We start from the raw sequence: 25298 nt of genomic DNA, 5'->3' as shown, positions 1-25298 counted from the left end.
GGATTTCTGATGTATAAATTTGAATTTTCCATAGTTAAAAACCTGTCATTCGACACCAGAATCATCAAAATCGGCCCGGACAATGAAATTCTATGGTAAAAAATGGCCTAAATGGCAGCCATTTTGAAATTTACGTGGCTAATGGGATTTTTCAAAAGAATGACCCAAGAGGTACGCTCAGTCAAATTTTGGTGCTTCTTTCCAGATTTGAAAGATTTTTTTGCTTATCTGCTGTACTAATATTGTTTCTGACCCTTTTCATAGGCGTCACCCATGGCCTCGGGAAGTAGGGGCACCCCCGCCCCCCAGGTTCAGCACCCCCCCCCCCCTCCCCCCGCCCCCAGGTGCCAGGGTGGGATGTGGGAGTAAAAAAACACATTGCATATTTCAGATAAATAAATACATTTATTTTGAACTGTACAACTGACAAATCTTTTTTTATTTTACTTTTATTTTTATCTCGAGCGGCGACCGTGACTGTTTCTGGTCATTGACTATGGCTAGCATCAAGGTGAAGGAACCTCAAGTTCAACACCATGGCTCAGGCTCAGTCTAGTCAGACTCAGAAACAAATTTCTGATTTTTTAAGCCCAAATCAAAAAAAACTTGCGAGTACAACAAGCACTGAAACTACTACCCCAACTGGCTCATCATCAGCTGTGACACAGAAAAAGTAGTTACTAGCCCCGGAGGATCTCTGGGACAGATCGACGACGTCTGCAACCACAACCAGGGCGGCGGGAGCAGTTAGCTTAGCTGCATTTGTTCGGCCTTTCCAGCCAAAGAACTTTAATTTCCCAGGGAGGCGTTTTGGAACGTAAAATTTCTCCCGCGCATTTAAGCCAGGTTGGTTTGAGAAATGGGAATGGCTACATTATATGAAATACAGTGATTGTGTTCTTTGCTTTTTGTGTGTCACAGCAGTGGAGAAAAAATTGGTCAGTGAAAACAGTGCTAGGCTCAACAGCCCTTTTGTTAAGGGTGGTTTTACAAACTGGCGCAAAGCAATAAATTCATGGAACATGTCTCCACGAAACATTTATTTATAAAAAACAAAACAAAACAAAAAGGTGAAACCGGGGAACCCCTGCCGATGATGCAGTAGCAGCTGTTGTGAGTAACGTTACATCTACTTCTGTCCAAAGAATTAGAAACAATACAACACCATCATCGATGCTACTTCAAGCACAGAGGATAGCAGCACAGCCAACGGTAGCTGCAATGATTCTGCAGACCACAATGACAGATACGCGTCTAAAACCTGGCAATCCTTCAGATTGAAAAGGCCCATATACGATCAACATCAAAAGTAATTCAAAAGTATGCTGCAACCAAGAAGGAAGCTCCAGTTTACCATCTAAAGGTAGGGCTAAGGTTGATTTATTATTTTGCTTGCTTGGATGTTTTGTTATTCCTTAGCTTCGAGTTGTTTCTATTTAGTCATATTGTAGACTTGTGATAATATTGTACATGGTTGACATAGTAGCTAAGCTGACAGTTACATGCACTGGTGCCCGTGATATTGTTGTTATTGTGGGATCTACAGCGACGTTGTGTGTGCATTGTCATGGGTGATGACTCAACACTATGCCAATGTGTTCATCCTGATTATTAAAGTACAGTCTTAACTATGCCGTTTTCATATTGTCATACTGTTTGGCTGACATGGGGCTGTCAAGATGTGATTTACAATGTTGATTTACAGCGCAGCACCCCCTATTCAAAACATGTTCCCGCGGCAATGGCATCACCTACAACAAAATTGTAAATGAGGTTGTTTAATTTATTTGACTGCATAAATAAAAACATGTTATTACCTTTGAAAATGTTATTGTGTCGGTATCTATGACTGCAACATAGCTGCAATACAGTGAATGTTTTTGTACTGTGACTGTTTTCCTTAGTAAACCTGTCCCTGTGTATCCTTGTTCATTTGAACTATTTCAATTGACATAAGACAAAGCAGATTTGTCTCACTGCATGCTACATTCACTTTGTCTTTGATCTCCTCTTTTTCCACTAGTGGAAAATTACCTTTCAATCAAAAATCAATTTGGTTGCTCTAATTTGGTTTAGAATTATCAGGTGTCCTTGCATTCAACCTTTAGGGCCTTGGTGATTTAATCTGCTAAGTGTATAATTTAATCAGTTCTTTAAAAATGTAACCTCTTTCCATGGAAAATTAAGCTATTTGAATATGGGACATTTATTATGCGTGACATGCGTAGCTATTCCTGATGTAATGTGACTTTAGTGAAAATCATCTTTCAATAGACAGGGAATGTCCCCTGGAAAAACATGAACTAAAAAAGTAGAGAATAATATGTAAATATCCCTTGACTTCTGGGTTTAAAAATTGCTTACTTTTTGTTACTTGCATCTATAATGGCTGTGGCCTTCGTTTCTAAACACAATGGAACAAGGCAGCATGGGACCACTGGCTATCTGTTCATAGAGTTCATGAGTCCATGGACAAGAGTCTTTTGTACATTACACCATGTATGTTACTCTGATATTACTGTTTTGCCTTTCTTAGTCTTCCAGAACACAAATTGTGGTTGGCTGGTCATTAATTTTATTTAAACATTTAGCAATACTCAACAAGCCTGGCATTTCCCATCATCGTGTGTTCCTGGATTTCCATCAGGGGATTTCACCAGTATGTGTATGTGACATTCCTGGAAATGTTTTCTGTTTTCTATTATTCCTCGAAAATATCACCACATAAAAAATGACCTTTGAAAAGAAAAATGCATTACAGTCAGGTGGTACATCCAGCTGAGGCACTCTCAACTTACTGAGTGACACTAAATCCTAAAGAGTGCAGAATACTGCTACACAGCTTATAACTGACCATAGGGAATTAGGTTTTCAGTTAGCAGGGTCCTCTACCTCTTATCTCCCACTCGTGAGTGAGGTGAACAAATAGTTCAGTGGTCTCTGGCGCAATTACTGTACAGATCAGCTGGTGGATTGCAGAATGAAAAGAAGCAGGGGCTACTTGTGTTTAGAGGGCATTTGTGTCTTGATGAAAAATGCTGCAGTGATGGGAAGACTAGATTCCTTATTTGGATGGATCTACATGCTTGGTTGATGCTTTTTGCGGTAAGTACCAGCATTTTTTATTACAATGTAGCAGAGATTTCTTTTCAAGATATGTCCTCTTGAATAAAAATGTACTTACAGTAAAGTGCAGTCTGTGAGCATTTGGACAGTGAGTTTGTTGCTTTGACTCTGTATTCCGGAACATTGGATTTGATATGAAACAATGAATATGAATGAGGTTAAAGTGCAGAGAGTCAGCTTAAATTTGAGTGTATTTTCTACAGCCATAACAGGTGAACCATGTAGAAATTACTGCCCTTTTTATACATACTTCCCCATTTTAGGGGACCAAAAGTAATTGGGAAAAATGAACACAATAACTTCAATACTTTGTTGCAAATCCTTTGCATTCGATGATTGAAGTCTTCAATCCATAGACATCACCTGATGCTGGGTATCTTCCTCGGTGATGCTCTGCTTGACCAGTACCACTGCCATCTTCAGTTCCTGTTTGTTTCACAGGCTTTTTTCCTTTAGTCGTGTCTTCAGCAATTAAAATGCATTTTGAATTGGATTTAGGTCAGGTGACTGACTTTACCAGTCAAGGTCATTCCATTTTTTTTGGATGCACTCATGTTTCCTTGCTCAAGAATCCTTAGGGAGCCTCCAAGCTCCTCGCTCCTAGCTCCCTCATGGAGCAATTAACAAGTTGGAATGTCCTTGAAGATTGCAGACCTCAATCGATTTCCAGGTCAGACAAGGACCAAGGAGACAGGGACGGACATATAAGTGATTGGAATGGGCCCCTTGTACTGGAGAGGCAAAGGGCCTGCTGGCTTTTGTTGTTACTCAGCACTTGAGTAGCACAGCAACTGATCACTAGAAGCAGTTGATTACACAGTTAACTCAGGTCACCTGTCTTCCTGGGTCTGAATTAGTCGCTGATCTTAAGGAAATAACAAAAACCAGCAAACACCATGGCCTTAGGATCAGGATTGAGTGTCGCTTCGGTAAAAAAAAAGCATCCATGTAAAAAAACATTCAGGTTCAAGTTTATTATTACCTACATGGCAGAGGTACACTGAATTGCATGGGCATTACAATAATAAAAAGAAAACAAGCAACGAAAGCATCTTAAAAGTCTAAATATATAAAATAAATAAATAAATAACAGTCAAACAATTCCTAATTTTAAGACACTGTATCAATAGTTAAAAGGAGTTTTAAAACTGTTTAAAAGTTGAGCCTGCAGTGCATCAGTCCATTTTCACTCGCAATTGTTGATGAGGGACGTGATCAGGGGTTAAATTGGGATTTGAGAGGTGGGTGGACCCTGAGATCCGGTGGGAGATGAGTGAAAAAAGGTACAAACCAATGAATGTCTCAGCTCAAAATCTTTAATGTATTGTGCACATAATTGTAATTAAGGAAAACAATGTTTTAAAAAGAATGTATACTATTGATGTAAGCTTTTACATAAAATATTTCAAGTTTATTGAGTGTCATTAATGCTGAGAATTTTTTTTACCCACAAAAATAGTCGGCCCTCTTCTTCTTTTGTCCTCCCTTTCTTCCTCCTTTATCCATCTCTCTTTAACTGTCGACTTGAAACAAAATAAGCGGCGACTGGTGAGCTGAAAATTTGTGGGGCGCAAAACTTTCCTTTAAACTAATCATTGATTTCAAACTGTTTTCATTAATTTTCAGTGAATAACAAGCATGCAAACGATCTGACTAATCAATTGGGAAGGGACACACAGCTTCTTTGCATTGTGTTAGGGAGATTAAATGATAAATGCAATTTAGAAAAATTTGTTTTAATCACTAAGCAGTAGCGGAATCTTCCCCTGATTTTCCTTGAGTTTCAATACAATTAATTCACAAAATAGGCTACTCAATACTATCATATATAGCCAGCTCTCCCCAAATAGGCAGTTTTAGCGAATAGCCTAGGCCTTATAGCCTACATTTATTTTAATTTGCAGTACAAAATTGTGCACATTTTTAATCAACATTATTTGCGGATACATGCACTTCTTCGCACTTGTATTCATGGCAAATATCTGCAATGCGTAGATTGTAAACAAAATTGAAGTGCAGGTTTTGTTTTTTGCTGGTTATTCTGAAAGCTAACACGGTAGATAACAGACTGGTGTATCATGTATGTTAAGTGTAGACTACTTGGTGATTAAGACGGATTTCTAACGGATAAATTGAATTTATGATTTAATCCCCCTAACACGGTATGAAGACGCTGTGTGTTAGGCTACTTGCCATTTGATTCGTCCGATCGTTGGCACGCTTGATAATAAAGGAACAATTACTAACAAAAACAGGTTGAGATCAGTGATTAGTTTAAAGGAAAGTTTTGTGCCCCACCAATTTTCAGCTCACCAGTCGCCGCTAAATAAAACGTTATGTATGTGGGAAATATTCAATCCTAGCTTAGCTGCTGACCAGAAACCTTATGATTTTGCTCAAGCAATCAAAGTTGCTGTTAATAATAGCCGGCATTCGTGGGGGTTGTTTATTCATCTCTCTTTAAAATGTTGCATAGATGAAATTACATGTTAATGAAATTACCTACCGCGTCCGCTTCCAAACAACCAACAATATTTTTCTTTCTGTGCCTGTCTATATAAACGACTGTTCCTTCTGAGTTTTTTTTTCTTCGGATTTTTGATTGGTTGAGCGAGTACCTGACTAGATGGAACACGTGCACTGGAGCATACGAAAAATGGACTGGATTGTCATAGTTATTTGTAAAACTGCCGGTCAAAATTATTTATTTATTTACCAAAGGTGGGTGGACGCCGTCCACCCGCGTCCACCCCCAATTTAACCCCTGGATTAAAGTAAAGCTTTTCTTATCTGAAAAAGGTTGTTGTGGGTGTATGTTTTTGTTTTAGCTCAGCACTAATACACCTGATTTTGCTTGATTGAAGACCATCATTTGTTGAATTAAATAAATCATGTATTGATTTTTTATTTAACTTTTTTCTGCAAGTTAAATGTTCTATAACTGCTCTCATTTTTACCATGCTAGAAAACAAGGGGAGACAAACTAGTGGTCCTGCTAATGATGCAACGACACAAAGCTGACAATGAAATAGCTGAGCAGCCAATTGTCCAATTACTTTTGGTCCCCTAAAATGGGGAACTATGTATAAAAAGCGCTGTGATTTCTACAGATTAAAACCAAATCTGCACTTTAACCACATATTCATTGTTTCATTTCAAATCCAATTTGCAGGAGTGCAAAGCCAAATCAACAAAAATCATACATTACACAGCAGATTAGTGCTGCAACTAGAAAACACAACAACCAATGAACAAAATCCCTGTTCATTGAGCAAAGCAGTTAAACAGATACCATGGATGCTGGGCCTATAGTAAACTACTCAACAGTAAAACAATGTTTTAATATGACAGTGAGTTGACAATGCCAAAAAAAAGCAGAGAAATTCAACCAAGCACACCAGGGCACTCTTATCTGAGCTTATCAAGTCAGAATTTTTTCTAACACACACTTCTTTTCAAAATGGCACTATACTGCATGTGTCTTCATTTCAGATGACATGCTTACCACTTGGTTGGTCAGTTTAGTGAGCTTCAAACAATCTGTCTGCAGCCATATAGTACTAAAGTTCATGTTTACTAATTAGTGTTCATAACAGCAAGGACTGTAGCAATAAATATGGTCATTGTTATTATTGTATTTACCTTGATCGCTACAAAACCATTGTCTCTTTGACTGTTGTAATCACTGGGGACTTTTAAACACCTTACCTTTCTCAACTTTAATTTACTTTAACAGCCTCCTAGCTTGATGTAAATTAGCCAGAGCAACAGTATACCTCAAAGTTCTATAAATAAAATAAGTTATTCTATTCTATCCATAATCTACAAATGCCAGCAAATGCATATATTTATGAATTTAAAAAACCAAAAAAACAATATTGTTTCACATACTGGCTAATTAAATTTAAGATCTTATTTGGATTATTTGGATTATTTTATACCAACTCAGCATCAAATACAATAAATACCCCTTCTAGCCAAGCTTAATATGATACCACATTCATCTTGGCCAGAGTGTATTAGCACAGGGATCCCTTCAGAACATCTCCTTCAGGTTGGAGATTGATTGAAATTTCATAAAATAGACAAAGAAAAACTGATTAAGGTCAACCACAGGACTGATGATTTAAACAGTGAATATTGAGTGAAGTATCTACTCAGCTTTGAACAGATTTTTCTGTGGATTATACTGAATCTGTGGTACCCCACAAGGTTAAAAAAAGAGTCAATTCAGATTCTCTGATTCACCCACAAAGAGTACATGTCCCAACTTTTATTGTGTAATTGTTCAGCTACTTGTGTTGTGATAATGAAATGCCCCAGGTTTGTATTTCTAACGACTAACATTAAGACGTTATTATATTATTCAGCATGTAGGCTACAAGGTTATACTGTTGATGGACTCAGGGAAAAAATAATTTATATAAATAAACAATTTAAACTGTGTATGTAGGGTGTGACCTGAAAATATGCAGGACAAAATTAGAAGTACAATAAAAATACATACTTATGTAGGCAATAAAAAGCACACACTTTATATGTCTGACTGTTTTGATGAAAACATTTGCAAAAGCTAATTTTGACAATTTACAGAAGGTGCAATTACCAAACAATATTAAACAATGATACATTAATATCAGCATCATTTAACTATGCAAATTCACAAGTAGTTTTAGTTGTGTATAGTTTTTTTTTTCTTTAGGAGGATATTATTTCATTGGAAAAGATAAAGTAATAATTATACCTTCAAAAACATAATATTTATAAACAGAACATCTGTGATATTACTATGTTAAACTGAATGTGGGATTGTAAGGACCATGTACAGCACTTGGTTCATGTTCATAAATAAAACTGTAGCATTCTTACTCATTATTCAGTGCATGAAACAGTATGTACTGTACTTTTCAATGCTTGGTTGGCAGTGCTGCATGAATTATTTATATAAGGATATGGACACACTGACACCGACATACTGAGCCAATACCAACATCCAATATTTCAACAATATTTTTTCTGTCAATTTTACTTACATTTCATGAATTTTTATTCAAATGCATATACCCGAAAACAAGCATTCCCTGACTGCTCCACCTCATGTTCTTCCACATTGTGCAGTCACATACAGCAAATTAGTGAAGCCATGAAATAATGATAGATAAAAGGTATATATATATATATATAATAGAAGGTTCTAATGCAATGTTCATGGTACAAGGAGACATAATGTTAATATATCAGGGATAGCAATAATAAAGGAAGATCAGTGAATTCTGTGACAATACCAGGTTCACATCCTGTCCTGGATTTAGCTAGGTTACCTGGAAAGGTGTATCCCCCAGCCTGAGCCTGAACAATGGGTACAGTTGTAAGCAACACATTTTTGACACAATAGCTTACATATTACAAATGTACCAACACTGAACAATGTTAATGGGATAACTCTGATTAAGGTTAGTGGACATGCCAGAGCATTCTTAATCAGTAAATATACTGAATTATATTGCCTTTAAAATAACAGAACAATAAACACTCAACGGGCTGCTTTTTAAATTTGGTATCAAGAAAAATTATTCCGTGTTAAATTAAATATTGTATTTGAAGCAATATTTAATTTGATTGTATTTTATTTGATTCAACATTTAATTTAATTGCAGTTTAATCGATTCAGCATTTAATTCATTATTTTTTATTACTTCCACCCCTTATAATACTGAGGCACTCTTCATTAGAAGTTTTCTTAAGTTTTAAAATGCCTTTAATTAATATTGCAGTATTCCATGGGGAAACGTGAAAGAGTCTACATGTTTCAGCCTCAGCCTATAGGGATGCTGGCAGGACAAATTAATTAAAGAATGAATTAATTTGTTTGTTTCATAGGCAACTGCATAGGTTACCACAGCTTGTTTTTATGCAATACTGTCAATGCAGCATATTAAGTTATCTCTCCCTGTGATCATTTTGTCAAGTCTCAAATATACAGAGCAAACAAATTTGAACACAGATATATTATTGCAGACCACCTGCCGCAATATCTAACCGTACCAATATGCCGCCCTGCTATGTCTGTTTAGGTTTGTTTTTGGTGCATGCTAGGGGAACCACTGGAATTTATGGAATGTACTTTCAGTTGGAGGAACTGACTTTATTTAAAATAGACTTTCAGTTGAAGGAATGCAGTTTATGTTGGATGAATGTGAAGAAATATCATAAAAACTTTGCTGCATTACTTTAAAGTTGTGTAATTAAAATTGTGCTTTTTAGAATGGAAATATTTAGTTCAACAAAAAACTTATGGAAGCAGAACCACCAAACTATCGATATCGATATCGGCATCAGCCAATAGTAGCTTGAACAAATGGCAGCACACTGAAATGCCCACCAGGACCTATGTTGGTAAACACTTAAAAAGAAGCATTTTCAAGCAATGGACCAGATGGGGGAATGTGTAGAAACAATTCCAAGTTCCAGTTATTCAAATGATTAAATTAAACCAAATTTCATGGCAAAACAGACAAAAAACAAGGGACATTTTTTTTTGTTTTTGTGACACTTTTAAACTGAAATGTGCATGTGTCGTTTCATAAGTAAATCGTACAAAGGTATTTGAATCCAAAACAAAAACGTATTTGACCCAGGTCTGGGACAACAGTAACTACAACAATCTAGGCACCCGCATGAAGTAGTGGAGATTCAGGCACTCAATTCAGCACAGCATATGTTGTGCCATGGCCAATACCTGACCTGTTCTTATGAATAGCTATTAATATAGCAGTGTAAGGGTCTGCAGCCTAAGTTGGTTTACTACACAATTATTACGGCTCTGGTGTCAGAAATGGGTCCTGGTTTTAAGATAAATTAAAAAAACCAGCAGGGGTTGACCATTTTCTAGTATATGCTATCCCAAACCCTAACCCTCCCAAGTAATTTAGGACAATTAGTGTATATAGACACACCTGAGTCTGGATTCATCAATGTTTGTCCTTAACTTTGACTGAAGATTTATTTTCTTCATTCTCCTTTACCTTTATTTAGCCATGTGGGTCAATTGAAAACTCACTTGATGACTCGGGGAATCAAAGTGGGTATGGAATTCAAGGATTTTCTAGCCAATGTACAGATGTACAGATCCTGTAATAGTGTGAATTTGACCAGGACACAAGGGTCAACACCAATTCTCATTCAAAAACTGACATAAGATCATTAATGAACACAGTCAAGACCAGTGTCTTACCATACAATGTCCCCATCACTGCATGGGGGAACTGATGTTCCTGCATGGAAGCAGGCTGATAATAGCTTGCCAACACCTCCTTTTTTCAAGGAGGTCTGCCATCAACAGTAAGTAATAACCAAGCCCAACATTTTTAGCTTCAGTAGTTTTCCATGAGAAGGACACAGGTGTTATAACTGCTGGCATTAATGCAGCATTCTTTTTTCTTGACAGAAACAAGTTTCTGAGACCATTACCTAACATACTAATCTAATAAATTTAAGGGCAAATGCTGAGTGAATGCAGACACTTGTTTATTTTATAATTCATGTGAAACTAACCAATTTGCCCAGAGAAATTACTGCTGAATACATTTGGCAAAACATAGGCTACTATGTACGTGTCTTACAGTATATACATTTTTCAGAAAGGATTTTGAAGGAACATTTAGTACTCGCTGCACATGTCAAACCATGTCAAAACAGTGGAAATGAAAAGTTAATGGGCCTTATTCACAAAACATTTGTATGATCACACTTGATCGTAAACTGTGTATAAGAACATTTCCAAGAACATTTTAAACATTCAACATTTTTTTCTTATCTGTTTTTATTCATGGCTGTTTCCTTATGCAAACCACATGAACAGGATTGCGCATAAAATTTACAAACAGCCAGCATTCATCATCGCATACACCAGGGATATGCACAAAACCAAATGTCTATACATGTGTCATGAAGCTCATATTGTTTTTTCATAGGAACATTTTTAAGAATAGTAAGAACAATTGAAAAGTTTTGTGAATGTGGCCCAATTCAGGGTGAAATTTGCCTTGACTGTAACTTTTGAGCAAAAATGGATTTTGCTTTGTGCTGTGCTTTGAAAGTTACTTCTACCATTAAATTAGGCTTTTAGGAATAAAATAAGTGGAGTTATTAAATATATGGCATAGAATAGACAACTGATACTGCCATGCTGTGAAGATTTATAATCTCTGTGTTACAAATTCAAACCACTGAAACCATACACTTCCTTTAATAAACCATGCACTGCAGCACTGAAAACACCCATTGATCTTACCTATTGTAGTGATGACAGTCCCAGCGAAGAAAAATGAACTGCTGAGGTCCCACAAGCTGGTCTGGTTGGATGAATTGCCTGATGGATTGACCCCAGTTCTTATCGCAGATACCACTTGCTGTGAGTATAACATATATTCGGTTACTAACAGATTTCCTTCACCAGGAACACACAGGAAATAACTACACCTCATCACTTGGGCGATATGGCTGAAAAATGACTATACAGTGCCGTGAAAAAGTATTTGCCCATTCCTGATTTCCTTTATTATTGCAAATTTGTCACACTGAATGGTTTCATATCTTTAGACAAAATGCGATATTAGACACAAAGGGAAATCGAGTAAACACAAAATGCATTTTTTAATTTATTATTTCATTTATTTAATGAAAAGAGTCAAACACCCAGATCATCCGTATAAAAAAGTAATTGCCTCCTTAGTTACTCAAACAATGAACCAATTTTAATTGATAATTAGATTCAGTTAATTGAACATAGCCAGGCTTGACTACTGCCAGCCCTGTTGAATATAGACCTCACTCATATTGAACCTTACCATCAGAGTGAAGTAGTCACCACATTTCTACAACCACACTATGCCACAACCAAAGGAAATTCCAGAAGAGATGAGAAAAAAGTTGAAATATATCAGTTTGGAAAGGTTTATAAAACTATTTTTAAGGCTCTACTGAACCACAGTGAGAGCCATTATTTCCAAATAGAACACTTGGAACTGTGTTGAATCTTCCCAGGGGTGGCCAGTCTGCCAAATTTTTTCCAAGAGCTTAGTGACAACTCATCCATGAAGTCACGAAAGATCTTAAAAGAACTGCAGGCCTCTCTAGCCTCAGCTAAGTTCAGTGTTCGTGATTCCACAATTCAGCATTCAATTCAGGATTCAGCAAGATGGACACCACTGCTAACCAAGAAGCACCTGGATGATCCCCAAGCAGCTTGGGATAATGTTCTATGGACAGAAGTGTCAGAAGTGGACATTTTCAGACAACATTTTCTGCCAAATGCCTGTAATGTAATGTAATGTAATGTAACACAGGTCCCATTATGTCTGGTGTAAAACAAATATAGCATTTCACAGTAAGAACATCATAATAACATGGTGTTGGTCATGTGATGGTGTGGGGATGCTTTCCTGCCTCAGGACCTGGACGACTTGCTATGATTGAAGGAACCATGAATTCTGCTCTGCACCAGAAGAATGAGAAAGAATACCAGAAGGAGAATGTCCGTGGTCATCTGTCCATGAGCTGAAGCTGAATAGCAATTGGGTCATTCACAAAGACAATGATCTAAAACACAAAAGCAAGTCCACATCTCAATGGCTGACCAGAAACTAAAAAGAAATTAAAGTTCTGGAGTGGCCTAGTCAAAGTTTTGACTTGAACCCAAAAAAGATGCTGAGGCAAAAATGAGCAGTTAAGAGTTTCCAAAAAATGTTAAGGACAAGTTCTTCTCTTTATGTCCTTAACTATTCCCTTAAGTTCCATTATGCCCAACACTGCTTAGTGACCAATTATAAGATACTAATGTCAGCCACTTAAAAGTGAAATAATTTGTTATATTTAATATTTTGTAATATCCAGGGGTGCCATGCCCATTGAAACTGAGGGGGCATGTGCTCCCTCATATATTCTGACCCCACTCTTGGTCCATGTATTGTTACTGATGGAAGTGTAATAATGTCACTCTTAATGAAATTACGGAAAAAAAATAATGTTTGCAAAATGTACATAAACCACCCACATTTTCCTCGTTTGAGTTTGTGCCACCTCAAACATATTGGGTGCGCTATGTCCCGGTAATATCTAACTAATATTTTCATATTGCAAGATTTTTCTTGAGTTGAGTTTATCGGTTACTATTTAGTTGAATTCACTTTGCAGAATATTTTTAGTTTGCCATACTCCTCTTAGAGAATTACAATAATATACAGGGCTTGACATTAACAACCGTTATTCGCCAAATACAGGTAGAATTTGCAGTGGCGTGCAACTCTATCACTCTTACCAGCCACTTTGGCGTGACCTTTTGGTAGCATTTTCTATGAAAAACAAAAAAACATTGTAGTTTACAAAAGGCATCTGAAATAATTAAGACAATTTGAGGTGACACTACATGATACTACAAGTCCCATGAGCACTGAGTACACACTGTGCGCTCATCCTATTGGCACATTAATTTTGAGTGTCATAGCAAAGTGCTATGTGCTGTCTGCAGTTTCATTGACTTGTGCATATCAGTGTATTGCTGGGAGTGGAAGCTGTAAATGAGCCTGACAGCTTGTTCTCGGGCAGGGGCACCTCAGATTTTGCAATCCTAACAGTGTAAGTATGTGTGCCGATATGTAAAAGTTGCAAATGTGCGTATCTATCAGTGCATGAGTATATGTGAGTATGTTTATGTGTGTGTGTGCCTGCTTGCATGAGTGTGTGTGAGTGTACATGCACAAACAAAAAAGTTTTCAACTAAACATTTTAATTTTGGCTGAATGGCCCCTTAGTTCACATTCACCGTAGATTGAGGAATGAGATGTGGTGTGGTTACATGGTAAAGACAGGTGGCACAGAGAATGGATGAGCTTTGAAAGCATGACTGCAGAATCTTTAAAGTACTGACAGGCTCCAACAGAATAATGACATCTGTTAATATGCGGTCATGGAGAGGAGAATTTCCTTTTGCCTAGTCTAGTAAACTGTGCCTGAGATACATTCTCACACATTCTTCTTATGCAACAAATTAATACAAGACTGAATGCTTCATACCAAAATATGTCTCAAGTGATTGATACTACAGCAAGCCCTGCTACAAGAAATAAGCCTATTTGATTTCCAATAATAAAATAGAATTTGGTGTGCTGCGAGTCTTATACCTGTTTGGCTTCTGTGCAATTATCCATCCTACCCTCATTTTAGGACAAACAGTGGCTGAACCCAGCTAGGCCTCACTGGGTCCTGGCCTAAGATATTGCATTGGCTGTCCTTACCCAGTTAGAGTGAGCTGAACAGCACCCCCTTCATTTGACTATCAGGTACTGTACATTACACATTGTGCAGTAGACTGTGAAATTGTAGGATTGAAAATTATGCTAGAGTAGGAGAACTGATCATCATTTGGTAAGAAGTAATGGAGAAGCAACATACATATAGATGTTACATTTCTCCAGCATAATATTAAAAGAAATAGTTCACTTTTTATTTTAAAAAATAAATGAGTGTACAGTGTATGTTTAACCTTTTTTGTTGCGACCGCAGCTCTATAGCTCTGTCTGTCGGTCGGTTGGTTGGTTGGTCGGTTGGTCCACAAAAGTGTCCCACCCCGTAGCGGCCACAGTTTTCGCCTCAGGAGGCTGAAATTTGGCATGGAGGTTGGTCATGACCGAAGATAGAGCTGAGTAACTTTCAGGCCGATTGACCAAGAGGGGGCGTGGCGATGGGCGTGGCCTATCACAAAAAGGTGCATAACACCCAAATGGATTCACAGATTTGCACAAGATTTTGTGGAAAGGTTGGTCATGAGCCAAAGAAGAGATCACATGTTTGTGTGAGGATGCATGCGCATGTGCGGTCACAGCTATTGCAGATTCTCGCTTGTTCTAATGGACGTATCCTGATTTTCAGTGGTATGCAAGTTTTCTTTTTGATGATCTGATATGTTTAAAGTGGCAGTCTCGAAGATTTTCATTAAAATAAATGTCTGTTAAGTCACTATATATCGCTGAATTAGGTAACACAATGGTTATTGAGCCTATTATTATATTAATTTATATTGTTATTATTATTATAATTTATGATTAAAAAACTGGGTGTCTGTGGCGACATTCCCGGGAAAAAATCACAAGCGGCGCACAGTTTGTGACGCGTTTTCCATCACCCATCAGTGGTTGGTCCGCCAGAGAGGGTAGGCGAAACTGACACAACAAGCTCGCTCTTCAACTCACTTGTGAGTGTGAGTGGCGTACTGTTTTTTTCCGGTGTCTGCTAGCGTTACGGAACCCTAAAAAGTTTTTGTGTAACATGAGAGGTCATATTATTTGTTGATGTAGATTTCGTATTACATTTGATGACAATGTAGCGTTACTAAATTACATAGTTATTTGCACAGCTAACGCTAGCTACCGGACCATGTCAAGAAGGGCAACATTAGTTTAGACAACGTTGTTCACAGTAGGTAGCCATCTCTCACATCAGGTAACCTTGTGTTAGCTAGCTAGCTAATGTAATTAACATAATTTAATGTCAGCTAACAATTACAAAAAACGCTAGCTAACACTACCGACCGGTACCAACCTCGCAAACCGTCTCTCAAATGCAGTGCTACCTTGTTGCAACGGTGCAATGTAGCTAACTAAAGGCCAGTTCAGATCAATGATTGGCAACGAGACTGGATGCAACTTGCAAAATTTCAAGACGTCTGATTGTAAACGTTCTAAAACTGCACTTAAAGATTTGACAAGGTGGGTCTTTTGAGATACCAGGGCAGGCAATGGCTCTGCTACTAACCAGTTCACATCGCTGCAATTTTCTCTCCAACATTCTAAAACCGTTTTGTCTCGTCGCGAATCATTGATCTGAACTGGCCTTAACGTTACCGTTATTTACATTGCCATCAGTTCATCAATATATTATAATGATCGTCTTTACACAGAGCATTAACCCCGGGGTATAGGTGGAGCAGAGCCGGGTCTGATTTCTGTGTGTAAAGATGTCTAGCCGGAGAAAACTAAATTAAAAAATACAGCAGTATGGATTAGCATTGTTATTATTTTATTACGCTTCCTCATATGTTCCTTCAGCCTTGATGCCCTTTCTTGATGAAATCTCCTTTGTTTTTGTTTTATTCTTCTTGTACTGATTGCTAATTTAACACCCAGCTCAGCTTTATTCTCGAACAGTTTAGCTAGCAAAACCAGAAACACCAGGGGTAACATTTTGCAAGGCAGCTGTTTCAAAAATATCACACAACTGTCATTCATGAGAAAGACAATGTTTATTGTGCACAAGATAAATTATTATTCACACAGTGAATCCCGCGGATTCTTCTCTGCAGTGTAAAGATGTTCATATCGGGCAAAAGGTGGATAAAGAAAATTTATCATCACTTATTCTACCCCAGGTCGACTACAGCATTTTAACCCGGCTTGGCAATGTAAAGACAGCTTAAGTTAGCTTAAGCCTAATGTTAGACAATTAATGAGTATGTACATAACGTTACTTTTATAACAACCATTTTTTATTAAGTAAATAGTAAATGTTATAGTTACCGTGGCCCAGGTGCCAGCTGACTGACGTCACACACAGGCGACACTGTTTGGAAGTTGGGAAGTGAGGTCCAAAAACACACCTGCAATTACCGCTTCCCGCCATTGGTACCGCCAAAGAAAACGAAACGAAAATCTTCGAGATTGCCACTTTAATTTGTTCCTGACTGTTATTCTGTGTGTGATGAAGGATATATTAGAAAAAGTTTCTGATAACCTGCAGACTCTAAATAGTTGTTATAGGGGCGTTGGGGGCTTCATCAAAAGTAAGTCAATACACTTCAAATAACTCCAAAGCAGTTTGTACTGACGTGCTATGCCTAAAGAGGTTGTATATGTGCATATTACCCAATTATCATTCAAAAAATGATGTCTAATCTTATTTTGATACATTCTCCCTTTCTGTTTTCCTTCAGATCACCACTGCAAGGGAGGGACCTCAATGCATGTATATGAGAATAGTTCAGACAACTCACAATTTGAATAAAGCAATATTTACATTTAGATTTAACATTACTGCAACTTTGCTGTCAAGGTTCTGCCTCTTATCATTCCCTCTTTGCATAAGCCAGCCAAAATGATAACGATAACACTACAAACCGCCCCCCCCCTTATGGGGATGAGAAACAGAGCACACAGGTTGATGCCGGAATGGTGATCGGAGAAAAGAAATCTTTGAAAGGCATAAATACAGTCGAGCAAGTGTAGCAGCAATAGCACGGCAGAATGAACAATGGTATGAACAGGAAAGGTTGGTGATTTAAATACCCCTCCCATTAAGGCGCAAGCAATAGTGAGTGAACAGCGCTTCAGGAGTTGTCAGCCCAAACTAGCTCCACAGGCTTCATATCATTTTATGTGCCTCAACAAAAAACTGCATTGCTTAAACACATCAGGGTGATACTGCTCACTTATGCCTATAAGACTGTATTTACCATTAATCATATAAATTAAAATGTCTCAGGTCATTTACGCCTGCAGCTTCAACAAGTCAGTGGCATTCTTCAAACTTCCAGAACTCTGGAAAAGGAATACTTATCTTAAACTGTTATACAAGTAAAGATTCTAATTATTCACTACAAATTACTGTGTCATGCCTTTGCTGAAAACTACCTTGGCATAACAGCAAATAGGACTGGGAACTGTCCATGGTCCTAGCAAAAAATAAAAAAATAAAGGCCTGCAATGGCCTTTCACGGTAATAGTTTCACATCTGGTTGAAAAAATGAGCATGAATGTGCGTACACGAATAGTACCAGATCGTTTGTTCTCAGCCGAGGCAGCAACACAGATGAATAAACCCTATTTCTTGGCCCAGGAAAGACATCCCTGTGACTCTGCTGATGTAGAGGCGCTGATGTTTTACTAAAGTGTGAGTTTGAAAGTGTGAAAACCACTGTGAAAAGGGGAGAGACTGTGTCTGCTGCGTGCAGTGGGGGAATATCGCCTGGGTGCTGCTGGTTAAATGCTTTGAGGGCGAGCTATGTCTTAGCACTGCTTCACTGCACCCTTTAAATAACCAGGGTCACGCTGTGCTGCCCATGTTAGAAGAGGAGGGACTGTGGCCATGTGAGGCTGATTGACAGGCAGACATACCAGCAGCCGCAAGTCTGCATTATGGTGGGCCTTGCAGTTCTTGTGCGGGCGGCTGCAAACATCTGCACATGACAGGGCACTCAGTCCTCCTGACCTAGATCAGTGAGCTGGAAGGTTCTGTAGATGCCAGCCCTCACTGCTGGAAAAGCCATAAAATATCACATCTCTATCTCTGTTTAGCACTTAATTTTTCACAAGCGCTGGGTTTATCTTTGAACATAAGTATTAAGGCACAGAAGCTTCCAGACACAAGGATTGCAAACTCCAGGCCTGGAGGGTTGTATTGTCTGGAGGCTATTATGCTTTCCTTTCAATCGGCAGCCAATTTAGGCCTCGTAAATACGGTGTATAGCCAGTTGATAACATAAACATCAAAGCGCTTAAACATGGAAACACACCGAAATCCAGCTGACACCACAGCCCTCCAGAATTTGAGTCTGAGACACCTGACTTAGGTAATTTGACATTTAGTAGTTTGGAGACTGTCATTTCAAATAAACCCCAGACCTCAAACTGAAATATTTATAACAACACATAGCTATAGAATGAAAGACCTTGCTTTGTTCAGAATGATCGACAGCCCTGGCACATCAATGAAAGGAGGAGTTATTACAAATCTACAATGGATGTTGATTCTCATGGTGCTAGGCATTCTGGCAACTGGAATCGCTGGCTGGGCTTTCTACAGCAGAGGCAGGTTTAATTACTCCCTTGGAGAAATTCGCCATCCGTTATTATTCAGAACATGCCACAGGCAAGGGAGAGGGAAAGCTTGATCAGAGGACTTTGTCAAGGTGCACTGTGCTGGTGGTTCACACTGTATAAATAAATCATTACAGCACTGCAAGAGTCCAAGCATGTACTTAGCAGTCTACATGAAGCACACTTACAGCTGCGTGTACAAAATTTGATGAATGAGTAGCCAACTAACAAAGACCTGAGCCTGGCAGCATGTGTTCATTACACTAATGACGTGCTTATTACCTTAACAAGGTCCTCCAGCTCAGAGGAGTTAACACAGGAGTGGCGGGAGAGGAATTCCAGCTTCTGGGCCAGTATGGCATACTTCTGGGACCTCTCGTAAGGCTGCTCCAGGGCCTTGAATACTGTTGCCCCGATGATCAGGTAGAGCACCACCAACAGGAATATTGCAGAAACAGTCTTCCACCTCATGACTGTGGTGATGGCATCAAAGTTGTCCTCTGAGTTTAAGATAACAGGCTTGGTGGAGAAGGAGAGGCGTGGTTTGGTGTTCTGAGCGGCTGATCTGGGATCCAGAAGATCAGGTGCAGCCACTGAGCAGAGATAGACCATGACCACCTGTGAGTACTACCGTTATTATAAGCAACATAGAGCCTCAAGACCTGGTTATACTGGGAACAATAGCTAGCAATAACTGGAAAATTATAAACAAATCATTCCAATATAAATGAATGAAAGTTCATTGCAAGCTCATTGAAAACAAATGAGCTAGAATGATAATGATACGACAGCATCCGGCTTACTGTCAGTGTGATTTTCAATTAAACGCATTCAACAAATGACTTGTGTATACTGTCTGTACCCACGGGAAGCCTGTGAGTTTATTCACTGTTGTGTACAATGAGAAATAATTCTCTGATGAGAATGTTAGTGAAGAATTTATAGTTTATGATTATAGTCATAGTTCTAATTCCCAGGGGAAACAGGTCTTTAGGGTGCAGTCCACCAAAATTCATAACCAATAGCCACTACCCTCTGATCACACAGTGAGCAATTGAAGGGGAGGGTGAGGGTGAAGGGGAGTGCCAGCCAGCAACCCAAGTCACTGGGCAACTGAGAAACAAAAGTTAACAGAAATGTTTCCAATGGTTTATCTTTTCATAAGCATCACCAATCAACAGCCAATCAGTTTCAGACTTCCCATTTCACCTCCCAATATGATATAATTTTGTGAATAATTGTTCTGCCTGACTTCACTTATTGCAATGAAGGAGCAGCTAAAACTTAAAGAATAGGCAGCAGACTATATGGAAATATGTTCTACCAAAATCAGTCACAATTACATCAAAACATGTTGATGTAACATGTTTTGATGTAAGTGTGACTGATTATGGTAGAACAAAATCAGTCACTCTGTGGTGTATAAAACATGTCAAAACAGTTTTATGCACCACAGAGAGCTGGCTATGGCTAGCAGTCTATCTCTTCCTCAGTACCTAGCTAGATAATGTTAGCTATTGGCAAAGATAGAGAGATTTTTAGCTAAACAGCTATTGATAGACAGAATACAAGGTGGCTAACTAGCTACCGAGAAAGTGATATCGCTTACTAGCTAGCGAGATAGCAGTAACAAATAATATTTATCAGTGTCATTAAATAACTATATAAAATAAAGGATAGGCTATATGATAAATATATTGTGCCAATGCACATATCTGCCAATAAACTAATAATTTGCCATCGGCTGATCATTTTGCAAACAACCAATTTTCAGCCTCAATTATGCCCCATCGATCAAAAGTATAAAAATGTTAATTGCTTATTTTAATGCAAGACTTGGTTTTCATTTGCCTGTCACATACAAAATAATTGCATTTGTTTTCCATATTCAGTGTTTCCCCTATAATTGCTGCCAGACCTACAAAATCCTTTTTTTTAAATGCCAAAAATAAAGCCAAATATCTAATCAGGTGGAAATCAATAATCATTTGCTCTTGGGAGTAACCCTGTGGGACGCTGTTTCGAAACATATATCAACCTCTATGTTGTTGCCTGGAAAACTTGACACTATAAGACTGGAGAAGTGCTGGCTTCCTTTATTTTTTTTCTCCAAAGCATCTCAAAGTGAAAGTAAATTTCTGATATTCAATATTCTCTTGTGGAACTGCAATGCCACTGTCTGTCTCTTGTTTGCGCTGTCAATAGTACAACCTAATGTCACCACATTATATCGATGTGGTTGAACGTCTCCTCTGTAATCAAACATAATATTATTGCATCAACAATTTAATTAATCAACTAGCTAGCTAGCGTTACACAGACACTGCCTCTCATAGCTTGCCAGCAAACAAAATACTAAAATTGAACATGAGCATGGCATCAACTAAAATGAGAAAAAACTCTAACGCAGGAGACAGACAACCAAACATTAACATTTTTCTCCTGTGTTCATGATGATATTTTGCAAAGGTTGGGGATTGTTCACATTTATGCAACCAGAACACCTTGGTAAACATGCAAAGTAATGGCAGGTGTCTCACTATTTTTTGCTTCAATAACAATTCTTCTGAAATATATAACCCCAACAACTCCTTGGCACTTTAATTTAATCTGATTTAAATTAATTTGATCTAATATATTTTTATTTAATGTTAAATCTTATTTGTCACACAGATTGTCATGTAACATTGTCATGTAACATGTAACTTTGTTAAAGATGCTCTGTATGCATTTGTGGAGTCTTAATTATAATTTGATATAGGTTACACAGCTTATTTCTATGCAATAAATGCAGAATATTAAGTTATCCTCCCCTTGTGATCATCTTGTTTTAAGTCTTGAATATACAGAGCAAACAGAAAATTGAACACAAATATAAACTGCAGACCGCTGGCTGCACCCTACGTGCCACATCTGTTTAGGTTTTTTTTTTTTTTTTTGGTGTGTACCATCAGGCCTGAAAAAAATTGTCGGGGAACCACTGATATTTCAGGAATACACTTTCAGTTGAAGGAATGCATTTCATGTTGGATGAATGTCATAAAAAAAGAAAAATAGAAATGTCATTAAAAATAGATGTTTCACTTTGCTGCATTACTTTAAAGTTGTGTAATTAAAATTGTGTTTTTTAGATTTTGAACAGTTGAACAAAAAACTTATGAAAGCAGAACCATCAAACTATCAAGGACACAATGGGAAGCTGTTGCCTCTCCCTCAACCTAGTACACTTGAGTGACCCTGTACCCAAATCACTCACTGTGTGAATGAGGGGTTAGTCTCCACAATGAATTGAATGCACTGTTACTTTAATAGCATTAGTTTCCTTTACTTCACAATTGTTCTTGCTATTAAAGTAAAAACATTAAATGGCAAAACATAAACTTTAGAGCTGATCTAATGAAAAATGAAACAAGCTGAACAACTTTCTTGTCAACAACCAAAATAATTACTACTCCTTTAAAAAGGTGCAAAACAGAAAATAAGCAAAAAAGAAAACAAATTCAGAAATTTCAGTCAATGGACAGTTCTTATCAGTTCCTATCAGTTCCTATTACATAAACATTTTTTTACTTCACCCATTTTTAAGTTTAATCTCCAAAAGGTAGCAAGCTAACTATTACATCATCCAACATCCTCATCATTACCTGAACAACTTTTTTTCTTTAAAAAATTTCAAATATACAATACTTTGCTCGTAAATACAAGTAAAATACTGTGCCAAAACAATTGTTGTATTTGCAAATATTTCATTATGACAACTCTCTTAATTTTAGTATCATGCTAAAACATTTTTAAACAAGAGGAAATAAGTGTGACACTTATAGGGTGCATTCCCGATTTAAATGGCATTCATTAACAAAAAAACAAATTTTGTGCCATTGTTTGTACATGTATTGACTCCCGCACTTATTCATTGAGTAAATAACCAACCCACAGATAAAAAGTTATTATATTTACTACTAAATTAGTAATAAACTGTACAATAACAAATTGAGCAATAAACTGTGCTCTATAGTGTAATAACACTTCATATTTTCTGGAGGGCTGTTTTGACCAAAGCACCAGGGTAAAGTCATAACTAATGAGGATCCAATGTAGATAGGTTGGCCACACCAGCACCACGCCCCCTACTATCTTTATGCATTATTTTCCGAAGGCCTCCAATTCTTGCAGTGTATATCCTAAGAAAAAACACTGAAAACTATATATATATATATATATATATATATATATATTTATTTTTTTTTAATTTTTTTTTTAAGCACTGAAACCCTTTGCAAAACACACAACTGGTAAATCAAATATTTAATTGAACTGAGAAAGCATTTTATTTGTCCGTTTTCATTTTTGAGGAATTGGATTAAACAATAGACATTTTATGTGTAGGCTATGTTGTTTTAAATAATTTAATTTATTACGGCTTGCAGTTTACGTTTCTGAAATTATTGATTAGTGGGCAAAATGGTATATAACGTTTGAGGGCTGGTGAACATTCAAGTTGCCTAAGCAATAAATTCGTGAACTTGCATCCATCAGCTCACCAATAGACTATAGAAACACGGTAGTATATAGGCTACTTTCACTGGTATAATTCGCTTACCTATTGAGATTCGACGAAGAAAAAAATGTAACACTCAACCGTCTGAACCGCGTGGTTATGAGGATTTGACGTTCGCGCACTTGCTATAGTGATTCAACATCCGAAGCCTTTTCGCTATGTTATATTAGTGTACTGGATTAATGTACCGAAGTGAATTACTGCAGACTTTGTTAACAACATTTAAACACGTTATGTAATTGTCCGACAGTTTCACACGATTTACAGAAATATCAGAGCCAAAAAATTTATATAATAATGCTGTTTGAATGACTACATGACAACGTCTCCTCTTCCAATGCAGTTGATTATTTCTATCTATCTATTCTAGACTCGATCATAGGTTTTTCCTTCTCATTCAGATGTATTAACAACTCTTAGTAATGTTCTTCCATGCAGATTTCAAACAGAGTGAATTATAGTCATAATGTCTTTGTATGTTGAATAATTCATAGCACACTTACTTCTCTACCAAGTGCCTTTCTTTTCTGTTCTTCATCAGCAGTTATTTCCGAGATTATATTTGCAATTTTGTTATTTTAGGTTCAGCTTTTCCTACCACAGGCGGATGCGCTCTGACGGATATTTCCACTCGGTACAGCGCACGCTTTGCTCCTTCCAGCGAATAATTCTAAATGCCTCCTACAGCCGAACCAGCTTTTAGTCCCCGATTGCAATGTTCCACAGTACACCACGTTCGAATCCGAGAGTGCGCAAACACACAAAAGGCTGGAAAGGGTGGGGTAAAGCAAATTGTTTCCAAGAAATTCGGCCAGTCCTTTCAGAACGTAATAGCCTTCCGTTCGCAGAAGAACGTAGACGTTTGTTTCATAGACAGAGTGAGCACGGGGAAATGTGAAGTGCACGGCTTGTTCTTATTATAAGCAAGCTACGGGGCAAGCTTTGGTGCTCCTGCAAGTACGGTAGCGCCGGCGAAAACGGAGAACACGTTCCTGAGAGAACAAGATCACTTCAGAACGACAGGTGCGTCTGAAGACAGTCTGATTCACTACAGCACGTAAATATTCGTAGTTTATCATCGCTCTTCTTGTAAACAAATTATACTTTAACCACTTACCCTCAGTAGGTTCTATCGTTTCAAAATCTAAACGCCTGCATGCGTATAAACACATTCAGTACAGTTCCAAAAGTATGTGGACATTCCTTGTAATTAGTGGTTAGTACACAAGCCTAAGATCACCATGCGCAATACCAAGCGTCGGCTGAAATGGTGTAAAGCACACCGCCATTGGAGTCTGAAGCAGTGGAAATGTATTCTCTGGATTGATGAATGAAGAGTCGCTATCTTGCATCTGGGTTTCGCAGAATGCATAATGCCAACTGTACTGTACAACTCTAAGGTTTGGTGGAGGAGGAATAATGGTCTGGGGCTGTTTTTCAAGGATTGTGATAGCCCCCTTAGTTCCAGTGAAGGGAAGTCTTAATGCTACAGCATAAAATGACATTCAATAGAATTGTGCGCTTCCAACTTTAAGGCAACAGTTTGGGGAAGGCCTTTTCTTGTTTCAGTATGACAATGTCCCTGTCCATAAATAAATGGTTTGATGAGTTCAGTGGGGAAGAACTTGGCTGACCTGCATAGAGCCCTGACCTTTACCTCATCAAACACCTTTGGGATTAATTTCATTTCCGACTGCGAGCCAGGCCTTATGCCCAACATCAGTGCCCAACCTCACTAATGCTCTTGT

At 37.9% G+C, this 25298-nt stretch overlaps 1 protein-coding gene across 1 annotated transcript in view; it reads right to left on the bottom strand.

Moving 5' to 3' along the window:
• Nucleotides 1-24508, bottom strand: part of LOC118229346 (potassium channel subfamily K member 2-like) — a 103624-nt gene extending 79116 nt beyond the window's left edge. Inside the window, exons 1-3 of the mRNA XM_035421241.1 lie at nt 24054-24508; nt 19275-19585; nt 11420-11537 (exon numbers count right to left, since the gene is read on the bottom strand). Coding sequence (XP_035277132.1) covers nt 11420-11537; nt 19275-19585; nt 24054 — 430 coding nt within the window. The 5' untranslated portion in view covers nt 24055-24508. The remainder of the gene's footprint in view (nt 1-11419; nt 11538-19274; nt 19586-24053) is intronic.
• Between the last annotated feature and the right edge of the window lie 790 nt (nt 24509-25298).

Source organism: Anguilla anguilla, chromosome 6 (assembly GCF_013347855.1).
Source record: "Anguilla anguilla isolate fAngAng1 chromosome 6, fAngAng1.pri, whole genome shotgun sequence".
NCBI lineage: Eukaryota > Metazoa > Chordata > Actinopteri > Anguilliformes > Anguillidae > Anguilla > Anguilla anguilla.
The sequence above is the reverse complement of the archived record's forward strand: the minus strand, read 5'-3'. Positions and strand labels throughout refer to the sequence as shown.